The 14,617-nt window shown below is 45.8% G+C and overlaps 1 protein-coding gene across 1 annotated transcript; it reads left to right on the forward strand.

Annotated features, from left to right (window-relative positions):
• Positions 1-7,686: 7,686 nt before the first annotated feature.
• Positions 7,687-12,801, forward strand: POP5 (POP5 ribonuclease P/MRP subunit). The gene is made up of 5 exons (XM_035099228.3): positions 7,687-7,729; positions 8,209-8,351; positions 9,372-9,521; positions 11,546-11,629; positions 12,558-12,801. The coding sequence occupies exons 1-5, from the start codon at positions 7,710-7,712 to the stop codon at positions 12,662-12,664; spliced, it is 504 nt and encodes a 167-aa protein (XP_034955119.1). The 5' UTR covers positions 7,687-7,709; the 3' UTR covers positions 12,665-12,801.
• The last annotated feature ends 1,816 nt before the right edge of the window (positions 12,802-14,617 follow it).

The following is a 14,617-nucleotide window of genomic DNA, read 5'->3' on the forward strand; positions in this document are numbered from 1 at the left end:
GACAGCCACTATTTTCAGGCAGGATTTAGTTACATACCTAGAAATGCAGTTGCTCAGTTAACACTGTTTACGGCTCTTGCACAAAAAGCCTGCACTGTCATCTCCCCCAAACCCAGACTTTTTGTAGTAGGGAACTTTTTGCAGTTTGGTCAAGGATTCTGGGAGTTGTAGTCTGGCAGAAACGGGAGTGGATGCAAGTCCCTCGCCTGCTCTGAAGAATGGCTACTGCAGCAAACAGCTGGCTGATGGAGCTGCCTTTTGAACATGCACACAGAGAAGGCACCAACTTCAGCATCGCCTGTTTCCATCACACCTGGCTCACGGACCTCCCAGGGCCAAACCAGAATGGATGTTAGTCACATCATTAGCCCACTCATGATGGGGTTTCTAAATAAATAGTAGTCACACTATTAGGGGTTGGGAGAAAAGTGGATTAAGACTGCATATACATAATAAATGTAAAATACATCCCCCAGGAACTGTAGTTTACCCCCTCACAGAACTGCAATTCCCATCATCCAGAACAAACAGCAATTCTGAGGATTATTTTGAGGTAAGTGCTTGTTAGTTGAAGAAGTCTAATAAGCAACAACAATCTTAATTACTTGTTATCTAATGCCGCAAGCTTCCTTTTTCTACATCATATTGGCATCTATCCAACTCTTACTGTCATGGGCAATAATTGTCTCGCTATAAATCATGTAATAGTAGTTACAGTGGTATCTTGGGGGAAATGAAGGAAGGATTTCTCTCTCTCTCTCTCTCACTGAAGATTCCATTGCTTTGGCTTCTGTGTCTCTCCTAATCAGGCTCTTGGGCTGAAAATAGATTCCTTTTGCTGTGCACAGAGCCCAGCTCACCGCCACGCACTGTGCACACGTCCTATCAGATTACAGGGGAGACCGCACTCATGCGGCCCGCTTTGCTGGAGACCCAGCTGTGCCTTTGTTCAATGGGGAAGGGGAATTAGGGGGCCTGGGTGGCAGCAACCTGAGCCCATACAGTTAGAGGACAGAAGGTGTCACTAGGGGGTGTCACTTGAGCCCTTTCCAAGGGCTGCCCACTAGGGCTTTGTGTAAGCAGCCCAGGTGATCTATGGTTAGGGAGTAGGAAGAATGCCTCTAGGTCTAGGATCAAGGGCAGGCTGGGCACACACCCTGCCTGACACTCTGGAAAGTGGCTGCCTATCAAGGTGGACAATACAGAGGCTAAATGGACCAAAAGTCACAATTCAGTATAAGGCAGCTTTCTATGTTTCCACGTTTCTGTCTAAGTCACCACACAGAGAAGTTTTTCCAGAACCCCAAATGTTGTGAGGTTAGGATCACAGGAAGCTGCCTCATTATTGAATCAGACCAGTGGCCCATCCAGCTCAGTATTGTCCACACTGACTGGCAGGAATGGCTCTCCAGATTCAGGCAGAGAACATTGTACTGAAACTGCAATGAAAAGATGTACAGGCTGCTCAACTTAAAGAGGGATATGCGTCAGAAATAATAAATCCTAGGAAAATCAGAGAAGCTTATAAAGACCATACAAGGCAACAGTCCCAAGACAAACCCTTTTTATGAAAGGATGGAGTCGGGTTTTCGGGTTGCAGTGTGTGGTGTGGGAAGGAATGGATAACTAGAGCTGTATACACACTATGCCTTTAAAGCACATTCGAAGCACATACTTTCCTTCCAAGAATTCTAGACACTGCAGTTTGTTAAGGGTTGCTGCTGGGAATTGTAACTGTGAGGGATAAACTACAGTGCCCATAATTCTTCAAGGGAAAGAATGTGATTCATATGTGCTTTAAAAGGATGGTATGTACACAGTCATGCATTTCCTTCTTGTAAGGCTAGTGACCCCAGGCAGGCTAACCATGTGTCCGTTAGACATGTTTTTGCCCTGTTCACATCTAAATAGGGATGGAGGATTTACTCTAGGTGTCACCAACCAGTGGATAATCACATAGTAAATTCTGAAAAAGTGCTATGGGTGTCAGTCACAAAATGGTTGTCATAAGGGTGTGGTTTAACACTAAATGGCTGTCATATCTGAATGAAAGAAAAGGGAGAAGGACACCAAAAGGTGGTAACTACATCAATTTCTATCCACTTTTTCTAGACCATGCATGATTTTATAAACTTCTGTCATGTTGTAATGAAATGGGGATGGGAAGAGCCATGTGTCACTTTGAGCTCCTTGCAGGAAAGATGAGATAACAGCAGCAGCAGCAATAACAATAAACCAATACAAATACAAAAAAAACCCACCCCAAAATAAAATGTCCAGTGCTGGCACAGAGTTAGCTTTTGAGGTGGCTTTCAGGTATGATTCTATGATGCATGCTGATTTAACCATAGCGGTGCAAGGCCATGAATAGTTCAGGCAGGCAGGGCTTGAGTGCAACAGTGTTCTCCCCCTCCTGTGGTTTTCTGGTATTCTGGAGCACACTGCCTCCAACAGTGGAGGTGGTACATAGCCATCAGGGTTGGCGGCCACTGAACAGGAGTTGCAAATAGTCCTTTGTGCATTTTACAGGGTACGTATACAGAGACTTTTTGTGGGAGGCATGAGTGGGGACATTCCTGCCCATGGGCACCATGTTGGCAATATCAGTCTGCTAAGGGAGTGTGCAGCAGAGAAGAGTAAAACCTGCCACCTCTTCATCTGGTCTCCCTGTTCTGTGATGCTTGAAGCAATTTTCTGCAAAGAGAAGTAAACAGAATTGAATTGGGGTATATATGTGAACGTGCAGGGGGAGCAGGGGTGAAATTTGGATTGTCTGTCACAGGGACATCCACCCCATCACTAGGCAGGCAGTGGAGGCAGAGAGGTGGATAAATGTTCCATAGAGTCCTTTGTGAACTCATCAAGAACATTTATGTGAGCCCAGCTGGACTGCAACAGCAGAGGAGTCGAGTGGGGGGTGAAAACCAGGGGGATATAATTTTGTGCCTGTCTGCGGCACTTCATGCTTCAAGCCCAGGCAGGCCAAGGTTTGAAGTGCAAATGAGGCAGATGGGAGCAGAAAGGGAACAGTTGAAGCTACAGGATGCCACTCGCATCCCATTCCTATAATTTCACCAATTTTCTCAAGGATGCTGTAAACATCTTGCACAACATCATTGTGGTGTGTGTGTGGCCACCAGAGCACCCAGCAGGCAAACCAGCAGGAGCTCAGAATGGAAATATCCCCCACCCCCTGCTGCCACCACACACATACTCAGCTTTACTGGGGATTAAATAATATTTTTTTAAAGAATTTGAATAAATTGAGGCTGGCTGTGGTTTGCAACAAGGAAGAATCCTTGCACCTACTGCTGTGTTGGTGGCCTTCATTTATATACATAAGGCAGAGCATTTCAAACTGAAAAGCCCCAGAGGACTGTAGAGGAATACAAGGAGGAAAACGAGTCGTTAACTAGGGAGATGCAATTGCACTTAATGAATAGCAAGAGGGTTTTATTTATTTATATAACATGTTTGCCCTCCTCAGTCTGCCTGACAATAAGAAACAACTACAGGAATAGCCTCAAAGCAATTTAAACCTTATGTTAATGAATATTATAGAGCAACACCGAAAAGAGCAACCCACCCTTTTTTGCCTGCAGGACTGTATTCTGGATTTGTAACCTGGCCTGTATTGAAAAGAGCAATAGTCCTCACCCTTTTGAGACCAAGGAGCCACCCTTTAGCCCAAGCATGCATTCAACGAACCAATTATTCATTTTCCAATATATGTTTTCATGGTAGAAGCATTGCTAATCCTAATTAGGTTAGGCCCACCCACCAACTGAAGACCAATGGATTAGAGCAGTGGTTCCCAAACCATTTTAAGCCATCATTCTCTTGGCTCCATAAACTCATCCCCAGTGCCCCATACCCTATAAAAAGCATCATTCATATTAACACTTTACACAACCCACTAAGGAAGAAAATAACACAATGCAATTCAAAGCTGTAACAATTAATTTCACATTTATATAAAAGTCAGTTAAAACTATTTAGTTGAATCAATCCAACAAAACTTATGAACTTGATCCAATGATATCATGTTTTCAAAGTCTGTTAGTCATTTTACACCTCCAGCGTCCCCACTGCTGCCCCCTTGGCTCTTAGCGCCACCCTAGATAATCCCACAGTCAGTGCCAGATTTATGTATAGGCTAAGTAGGCTGAAGCCTAGGGCCTCTAAATCTAGGGGGCTTCACCAGCCCTCCCACTCCCCAGCGGGTAGTCTCCCCTCTCCCAAAATTGCAAACCCAAGACTTCATGCAAGGGCAGGGCAACTCAGGCCCAGCAACTATTAGACTCAGGACTAGCCAGCGGGGCCCAATTTGAAGCAGTGGGGTGCAACTTGATTTTTTTTTGAAGGGCCCCAGTTCACAGCCAAAGTCTGCAATATCTTACAGATATAAATAAAATCTATCTAGATTGCCCTGGTGCAGGGGCCCCCTTAGGAGCGGCCTCTGTGGCCCAACTTGGCCCAATTGCTCCAATTGCCCTGCCCCAATGAGACTGTGCAGGGGTTGGACTGACAAGCCCTGCACCTTCTAGGTCCCTGGTGTCACCATTCAGAGTACAGACTACAGACTCAAGGACTTGTTATGGAAATAAAGGGGGACACTTATTGGAAATCAGTTTTCTCACCTCTTCCGCCCCAAACCCAATGGATTACACACATCCCAGACAATGAGCGCAGCCACCTTTTATTCACAGTCGCATTAGCGGGTGGTGCTGTGGGTTAAACCACAGAGCCTAGGGCTTGCAGATCAGAAGGTCGGCGGTTTGAATCCCCGTGACGGGGTGAGCTCCCATTACTCCATCCCAGCTCCTGCCAACCTAGCAGTTCAAAAGCACATCAAAGTGCAAGTAGATAAATAGGTACCGCTTCGGTGGGAAGGTAAACGGCATTTCCGTGTGCTGCTCTGGTTCACCAGAAGCGGCTTAGTCATGCTAGCCACATGACCTGGAAGCTGTACGCCAGCTCCCTCGGCCAATAATGTGAGATGAGCGCCGCAACCCCAGAGTTGGTCACGACTGGACCTAATGGTCAGGGGTCCCTTTACCTTTACAGCATGGCCATAAACTTGTATGTTCAACCGCTGAAATATACACCCAATATGTAGCAATGGAGATTTATGTTACTGCTTTATGAATGAACACTGTGTTTTATGAATGGACTCTGTATTTTGTGAATTACCTAAGAGCCACCAATAGGGAGCTCTAGAATCTGACAGCTAACCAATTGGGTACTACCAAACAGTGTTTCTCCGAAAATAAGACATTTTTCCTCAAAAAAACCCACTATGGCTTATTTTCAGGGGATATCTTATTTTTTTCCTCCTCCTGCCGCGGCGGACATCACTATGTCTTATTTTCGGGGTATGGCTTATATTCCTTGAATGCTTAAAAATCCTGCTATGGCTTATTTTATGACTACGTCTTAAAACAGGGGAAACAGGGTATTGCTGAAAGCAGGTAACCAACAGGGAATGCTTCAGCTCAGCCTTTGCACTGTTGACTGAACACCCCCTGCTGTGCAGATAATGGAGAAGGCTCGTAAATTGTATCCCTTCTGGCACCCTGGCCAACTCTATTACGCTGGTGTAAACCCTGGTGCACCAGAAGCCCAGAATAGCAGCAAATAAAATCCGTGCATACATCAGCAACTGATAAGGCTTGTCAACCAGTTCTTCCAAAGTCTACCTAAATTATAAAGCTCCAAAATACAAGCCAAAAGAGAGCAGGTCTGGGAAGAGCGAGGCATACAATGGGCACCACCAGTGAAAAGGCTCTGCTCCATATAACTCCTGCCCTGTCATTTGATAGAGTGCCCACTTGCCCTCCTTCTTGACATGGAATGCTCTCTATTGGAGTCTCCAGGTCCAGTACAAAGACCATAAGAAGGGAGAGCAGGGACCTTGAAGTTCCCAACAGATGTTAATCAAGCAAGCACACAGGTCACCTTTGTCACAGTCAGGATGCCTATGTCCTGGCCAAGCCTGCACGCAATCTTGTTTTTGTTCAATCTTGTTTGTCCTCAGTAACCAAAATTATATTATCAACATATACAAGCAGAAAAGTTGTTTTCCTTCATTTGCAAGGAATCGTACAAAAGAAAGTGGCACTAATAAAGAAAAGTTCAAGGGTGGCAACAGAAAGCGACTAACAGCGACTTCCGACGCCGGTGCCGCCATTTTCTGATGCCCATAGAAGGGCAAACCGCAACCGGAAGTCGCGTCACGCAACTTCCGGTCATGCGCGGAAGCGACTTCCGGCGCCGGCGCCGCCATTTTCTGGTGCCCATAGAAGGGCAAAGCGGCACCAGAAAAATGGCCGCCGGGAAGAAGCAAATTAAAGGGACAATGCCGGGATTTTCCGCCAAACGGGAGACCGCCGGGAAACGGTAAGAAAAAAGGGGTTTTCCCGGCGGATACGGGATACTTGGCAGCTATGCAGGGATGCGCCTATGTGAACATAACACACGAGAAACAGGGGAACTCTGAAGGTGAGGGGAGTCTGAAGTGGGACTCTGAGGCTCCATTTAACAAACTGAGCCACCGCAACGCGTGGCAGGGCCAGCTACCGGTAGTTTGTAATAAATCAATATTTCAGTTTAGCAGCTTCCACGCTTTGGAGCTCCCTCCCAACATCATGCATGGACCTTCAATGTACTTTTTTCCGTGCCTGCTAAAGACATTTCTGTTTACACAAAACCTATCCAGACACGTTGTCATGTTTTCATGTGGTTTTTAGCTTACTGTTAATTTTATCCCCCCCCCGTTTACAATAGTTATTTTAGTCCCAGTGTTACCGGTAGCTTATTATTTACAGTATTTTAATTATTCATCGAAGCCTTGAAATAGTTATTTTTAAACTGATAAAGAAGTGGTATATGTATATAATTCTGCTAAATAATAATATAAAAATTTTCAATATTAATATATTAATAATAATAATAATATTAATACTCGTGGCCTGTCTTCTCCCCATCCCCTTATTTTTTTAAAAGTAAAATTCTATTTATTTTATGCCACCCATACACGAGCATTGTATTTCATGAGGTGAGAAACTAGAAACGGTTTTGCCCACCTCAGCGCCCCACACTTTAGGCGGGAAAAAGCCTAGCAAAGCGCTCGCACGCCACCAAGCGGCGAAAACGGCCGATTAAGTTAACAAACTCCTCCGTGACTCCTTCCCTCTCGGAGGGAACCAATCTCGTTTAAACTTGAAAAAAGGCGCATGAGCGCTGATTGGTCGGCTGACGGCTGAACTCCGAGGGAGGGAATTTTGAAAGTTAATGACTGTTAGTACGCTAATAGTGGGGGGGGGGAGAAGGCGTGACCAATGGGAATGTGATTTCCCCCCCTTCCCTATTAAACCCGCCTCTTCCGAACTATTATTGGCTGATATGAACAGAAGCGCCTCTTGTATCGGGCGGTTGATGCAGAATACAGAGTTTAACTGCTGAGACAAACCAACGGAGAAGCTCCTGGATTCGCCCAACGATGTTGTCACTCTTCCTTTTTCTATCTCTGTGGTGGTAAGAGCTTCCGCCATAGAGATTACAAGGGCTAGAGCGAAGCCACTTAGGAAGCCCCTGCAATCATTATAGTCAATGGGGACTCTCAACTGGTGCCGGAAGTTCTATGCTTTTCCACTCTATGACCCCACTGTCACCGGAAGTTCAACTGTAGCTGGGTTTTCGCTGTAGAAATGGTGAGGTTTAAAAACAGGTGAGGCTCTTTTCTTTCCTTTTTTTAAAACTCTTATCGCTTTTCTCTTATCACTTCGGTGGTTAGCCTTGCCTGCTTGATTAGTTATTTGAAGCCTGCTTTAAAATTTTGTTCTTCGCCTAAAAAGACTCCCATAGTGGTTTACAAATGTCCCTCCTAGTAAAGATTACATGGCACGGAGGGGAAAAGGGATGGGGAGGAGGAGGGAAAGCAAGAGCAGTCACAATTTCGTGGTTACAGAATTCCAGCAATGACCAGCTAGAATGGAATAATTTCGAGGAGGAGGAGCCCCCAAGGTTGCTGGTGTTTTGGCAGAACTAATTAAGAGGCTCTTAAATCCCATCTCTTCCTCTCCTGTAAGCCTGACTGGGGTGGCTGCTGCAGGTGATAGTTGGAAGAGGAGCCCGAATACTTCATGGGCACAACCACCTCATCATCTTTTGCTCTGCCGCAATGCCCTTTTCTCTCCGTCTCTGCAGATACTTCCTTTGCGAGATCATCTCCGAGGACCCTCATTGTCTGCAGCTTATTGAGGAGCGCACAGTGCACAACGCAGTGAAAAATGCTGTTGCACGAATTCACGGAGACTTTGGACTAGCCTGCTGCTCCATCGCTTTTTCAGGTCTGGCTTCTGGAGCTTTCTTTGCAGCCCAATGGGCCAGCCTCCCCTCTTTAGGGAAATCTGTGCAGCTTGGGCTCCTCTACAGTCTACATGCTGGCCACATGACCTGGAAGCTGTACGCCGGCTCACCTCAGCCAATAACGCAATAATACACCGGCTCCCTCGGCCAATAATGCGAGATGAGCGCGCAACCCCAGAGTCGGTCACGACTGGACCTAATGGTCAGGGGTCCCTTTACCTTTACCTAGCACACCAGCTGCATATTATGGTCCCCCAAATACCTGGCAATTCTTCTATTTCTGCAGTCCCAGCAAGGCTGCAGATTCAGGATATATTTAGCATGTTGGGACTCAGTTTATGCATACCTGGTGTTAGAGGTGTGTTTGTGTCTTAAGTGCTAACTTGGCTCCATGATTTTGAATAGCAGTCTTCAAGATACGAATTGGGGGAAAAATCAGGGGGCACTTTGTACAAAATATGTATAGGGAGGGCCTGGCAACAGTTGTAATTTGTCAGGTAGGCATGGATGAGGCAGAGGCAGAATATCCCTGAGCAGAAACTCCTCTGAAGCTGAACAGGCTACTACACAAGTTGAAAATATAGTTGCACTTCAACAGCACACTTACTCTTGAGATTTAAGTTTGGTGAACATAAAAAAAACTCCTCTGAGATGATCAAAAAATAGTTTTTTCTTATGACTTCATTCTTTGCAGGTGCCAAAATTTAGGTGTTTGAGGTTTATTTTATTCTCACAAGCTGGGTTGTTGGGCTGCTTATAGATATTGGGTGGCTTTAGACCAGTCACTGAGTTTCATGTCTGAGACTGGGATTTAAATATGATTAATCACTGCACAGATAGGCTGCTTCAATATCTTTGCAATCGTATTTCCAAACTTGCTGCTAAAAGCAGCTAAGGAAACATGGGTTTCTTTTTGGGGTGAGGGTACAATTACATTTTGCTCCTGTCCTTTTGAAAGCCTGTGCTAAACTTTGAAGTGTCTCTTCTCTGTGTTGTTCCAGTAAAGTACCTCAATGCTTACACAGGAGTTGTTCTGTTCTGTTGCCGGAAGGACTTTTATCGGCTACTTGGTTCATCTCTTCCCTTCATCAGTCACTTGGAGAACAAGAATCAGTGTTATCCCTGTTCCTTTAACACTCTATATGTTGGAGGTGAGCTCTGTTCTTTAGGATTCTCGTTTTTCAGCAGTTTAATTTGTTCAGTGGTCTCTTGTGTGCTGAAGTCTCTTAAATGGGGACGCCTAGATTTTTTATTTCTGTGGTAATTATTTGCTGAAAGTGAACAATGTCAGGGCCATTCAGTCTTATCTAATATTCGATATACTGGGCACCAACAATATCAAATGTAATGATGCAAGCAGATGTTTGTTCAAAGCAGCTTATAATAACTAAATAACAAAAAATAAAAATATTCCAAAGCAAGTGATTCATATTTTTTTACTTTGTGCCTCAAATTTTCTTAATATTTTCTACACTTGTTGAATGATCAAAACTGAGTTTAAATTTTAAAAAAAACTTTGTTTAACTCATCCCATTTATTGAGTTATGAGGGTTTCAAATTTCAAAAAATGGCAATTTTGGCCTTTTCAGACTACACAAAAACCTTAAAAGCTCAGCCCAGAATTGAGATATTTCATAACTAAAAATATCGATCTCTTCATAATTTTATCGGCTTTAATATATGTCACATGCTTAAGTTAAGTTAATTTTTTAAGTGATTAAAAAAATTAATACAATTAAAATTTTCCCCAAAAATGTATTGGTTATTTAATATTTCTAAGAGCTACCTGCAAAATTTCATATTGGGATTTAAATGGGATCACATTACAAAAAAAATTTTGTACATACATGTCTGCCAATTGGGTTCTATTTAGGATAAATTGGTCTTCTTGGAGCAAAATGTAACAGAACAAACATGACTTCAAACTATAATATCAGTTACTTCAGGCATTTCCTTAGAAAGTTATTCACTTAACAGGTATCTGAAAAGCTAGTCAGGCTCTTCTTTTAAAAATGTGTTCCAAAGCAGAGTGATAGAATTAACGATTTGAAAGAATTCTTGTTCGTGATGGCCAACCTAAATGACTTTTATAAAAGGGGATTGGTCAAAGTCATGGGGAAGAGGGCTGTGCTCTGTCTCCACAGTCGAAGGCAACGGTGCTTCTGAATACTGTTTGCTGGTTTCCTACAGGCATTTGTGTGGCTGCTTTGAGATCAGGATGCTGGGCTAGATGGGCCATTGGCCTGATTCATCAGGCCTCTTCTTATGTTCTTACCCATTAGTTCACTCCTCTAATGGGCCAAGGTTTCCTGCTGGAGTAGAGGTTTTCAACCTTTTTGAGTCCATGGTTCCCTTGACCAATTGCATTATTTCTGCGGCACCCTTGTGGGGCTCAGGAGCCCAGCTATGTCACCCCTTGCCTGCATAGCTGGTAGCCCCTCACCCTTTTTCACCCTTGTGGAGTGTTCCGTCCTCCTTTCCTTGAGAGTCCTCCAGGCAGCCACCTAGACTCTGAACTCCAAGCCCCGCTGCCCCAAAGAGAGGTGCCTCTTCACACTGCCCCACAAGGGCCTGGGAAGAGAATGCACCCAGCCTTAGTGGCCCAACCGAGTCTGACCAAAGGAGAATGTGAGGCCAGCACCTTATCTTGAGAGGCAGCAGTGGCAGCTGCCAGGCCTGCATGGGCACTTCTGCACCGGGCACTCAGCTCCCAGGCAAGCCTTGCACACATCAAGCACAAGAAAGGCCAGTGCAACACTTGGCTGCCTGGCCTCCCACTTGTCTGTCCATTCCCAACAGCAAGGGCTAGTGGACTAGCTGGCTGGGCTTTCTGGACTGACTGCTTGCTTGCTTGCTTGCTCTGAGGCTGCCTCAGCTCCTAGCAACCAGCACCCCCTGGCCACCGCAGAGGCACCAGTTGGGGAGCTTGTAGCCAGGGCTGCAGCAACTAACAGCCACGAAAGCCTTTGGGAGGCAGAGACATGAGAGGGCATCAGAAGAGGGAGGGAAGGAAAGAGGCACCCCTGACCATCCTTCAAGGCACCCCAGGGTGCCACGGCATACTGGTTGGAATCCACTGCGCTAGAGGATTTCAAGAGGATTGCTGTAGGGTGTAAGCACAGTTGCCTTTGCTTCTGGCATTGTTGATACGTATGCTCTCCTTTTCCTCCATCAGCTACAATACGGAGGTGTCAGAAATTCCTAATCCAGTACAACAAGGACCAGCTGCTCCTGATGCTACGCAATTGCTCCAATGAAGGTAACAAACTGCTTGGCTTGCAACATTAAAACGGAGACAAGCTAGAGCAGGCATCCCCAAACTTCGGCCCTCCAGATGTTTTGGACTACAATTCCCATCTTCCCCGATCACTGGTCCTGTTAGCTAGGGATCATGGGAGTTGTAGGCCAAAACATCTGGAGGGCCGCAGTTTGGGGATGCCTGATCTAGAGCCTCTGTGAGAAGAAACATTAATACAATTAATTGTTGGGCTTGAGGCACAGTGGGATGTGAATGGAGGGCTGCTTCTCTCCTAGTGGGTTCAGGTGGGACATCGCCTCTCCCTCTGAACAGGTCGTGGGGTCTACTGAGTTTCCATTGATCTGGTTGTAGTGGGTAGCATGCTGCTGCCAGGTGAGTATTTACCTAGTGAAGGGCTGCCTGTTAGTGTTTTGTGGCAGCATGAAACAACAGCAGCAGGGTTGTGGGCCACGCCACACAACCTATAAAGGAACATCTCTAGAAGCCTTACATTGCACTCCAGATTATTTCTCAGGCAGGTGGGGCGTTCAGCACCAATTGCAACCCTTGCCAGGACTGGCTGCATTTGGGAGCTCGAGTGCAAGTCTTGCTTTTGGCAGGGACTTTTGTAGCCTGCTGCTTGGAATTCAAGAAAAGCCTGCAAATGAAGAATCAGCAGCCTACAGTGTGCCCTTAATTCTTATTTTGAATCATATGATACCTGGTGGCTGATAGCGCAGGGAGACTAGCAATTTTTCTCAAAAGTGACCCATGTAGGGTGAGGCTATAACCAGTTCTGCACCTACACCTACTGGATGGGGTAACAGTGCAGAGGGCTTTGCAACAGTAGAAGAGGGCTAACACAAAAGTAGAAAAGCACCACCCTAGATTGCCTTGTAAATCACAATGTCTTTTGAGTTTAACTTTCTTATTTTTTTGTAAAACACAGCAGACAGACAAGCCATCCAGAAGTCAATGGAGAGCTGTGCACTTGTGAGAGAGCAGCGGTTTCAGAGTCACGATGAAGACAGCGATGTTAGCACAGAGATGGCCTGAACAAAGCAGCAGTCTGGGGACTTTTGTAGAACAAGGCCATTTAAATGAGGGATTCTTGCCGGCAAGGATCAATACTACTCTCCCCCAGTTCCTTTTACAGCAGTTAATGTATATGGTAATAAAATAGATAAAGCAAATAGTTATGTCCATGTACTGTCACCTAGTTTGCAGCCTGTTCATAGTGAAAGCTTGTGCATAGCAGTGTCAAAGTAAGATGCTACTGCTAGTATCCACAGAACTGTATATCTGCCTCTGTCCCCCTGCTGAGCTTAATACTTTCTTGGGAGAGCAGCCCACGTGAAGCTTGCATGCAGAGCGCGTTTTAAAAGTTTGATAACCCCCTCTATCTGCTGATCTCTTAAAATGGTATGCCTTACTATCACAGGCTAGCTGAAGCAGGGCAGTCAGAAAGACATTCCATTTTCATCCAGTTTTCTAAAGCAGTCTTCCCCAACCTGGTGCTCCAGAGAGGTTTTGGACTCCCATCAGCCCCCAGCCAGCAGTTGTAGTCCAACATTTCTCAGGCTGCTCTAAATCCTTGAAGGCCACGTTTGTGGTGGGTTACACATGCGCGCGCCCCAAGGGAATTTTGGCATACACCCCTTTGCACTGGGGAAAGCTAATTGACTGCATGATTTGATGGGTAGAGATCATATTGACACTGAGAATGATGAGGCACAATTTGCCAAACAACTGAGAATAATGCAATTGCAATGGGGAAGAAGAGGCATCCTCATGTGAAGTGTGCTCCCTGCCACCTACTAAAAAGCTGTTTGGTGGTAACAGCTTGGTCTTCTCCAGTGAAACAATTGCTGGAAGGAATTTTTTTGTTTGTTTGGAGAGTGCTATTGATTGCTACTGGCCATGATAGAGGCTATATGCTCTGACTTCACAGCTAGAGGCAACAATGCTGCTGAATACTAGTTGCTGGAAGTCACAGGAGGAGAGAGTGCTCTTGTGCTTGAGTCTTGCTGGTTTCTCATAGGCATCTGGTTGGCCACAGTGAGAACAGGATATTGGACTAGATTAGCCACTGGCCTGATACAGGATCTTATGTTTTTATATGACTCACTAGATGAGAGCCTTAGTCCAAAGCATTTGCATGGTTCCAGGTTGGCAAAGCCTGCTTTAGGCTTTTGTCCGAAGTACAAAAAATGTAAATGCTCAGCTGCTAAAGCCACATTAAGACTAAGCTGATTCAGCCAAGATAAAAACTGGCACCAAGGTCAGCTTTTATACATCTACAGAGGTTGACTCCTGACAAGACAGAAGTACTGTTTGTGGGGGACAGGAGGCGGGCAGGTGTGGAGGACTCCCTGGTCCTGAATGGGTTAACTGTGCCCCTGAAGGACCAGGTGCGCAGCCTGGGAGTCATTCTGGACTCACAGCTGTCCATGGAGGCGCAGGTCAATTATCAGCTCCATCTGGTACGCAGGCTGAGACCCTACCTGCCTGCAGACTGTCTCGCCAGAGTGGTGCATGCTCTAGTTATCTCCCGCTTGGACTACTGCAATGTGCTCTACGTGGGGCTTCCTTTGAAGGTGACCCGGAAACTACAACTAATCCAGAATGCGGCAGCTAGACTGGTGACTGGGAGCAGCCGCCGAGACCACATAACACCGGTCTTGGAAGTTCTACATTGGCTCCCAGTACGTTTCCGAACACAGTTCAAAGTGTTGGTGCTGACCTTTAAAGCCCTAAATGGCCTCGGTCCAGTATACCTGAAGGAGCGTTTCAACTCCCATCGTTCTGCCCAGACACTGAGGTCCAGTACAGAGGGCCTTCTGGCGGTTCCCTCGTTGCGAGAGACCAAGTTGAAGGGAACCAGGCAGAGGACCTTCTCGGTGGTGGCCCCCGCCCTGTGGAACGCCCTCCCATCAGATGTCAAAGAGAAAAACAGCTACCAGATTTTTAGAAGACATCTGAAGGCAGCCCTGTTTAGGGAGGCTTTTA

The sequence above is a fragment of the Zootoca vivipara genome, chromosome 16, assembly GCF_965207765.1.
Source record: "Zootoca vivipara chromosome 16, rZooViv2.hap1.1, whole genome shotgun sequence".
Classification (NCBI taxonomy): Eukaryota; Metazoa; Chordata; class Lepidosauria; order Squamata; family Lacertidae; genus Zootoca; species Zootoca vivipara.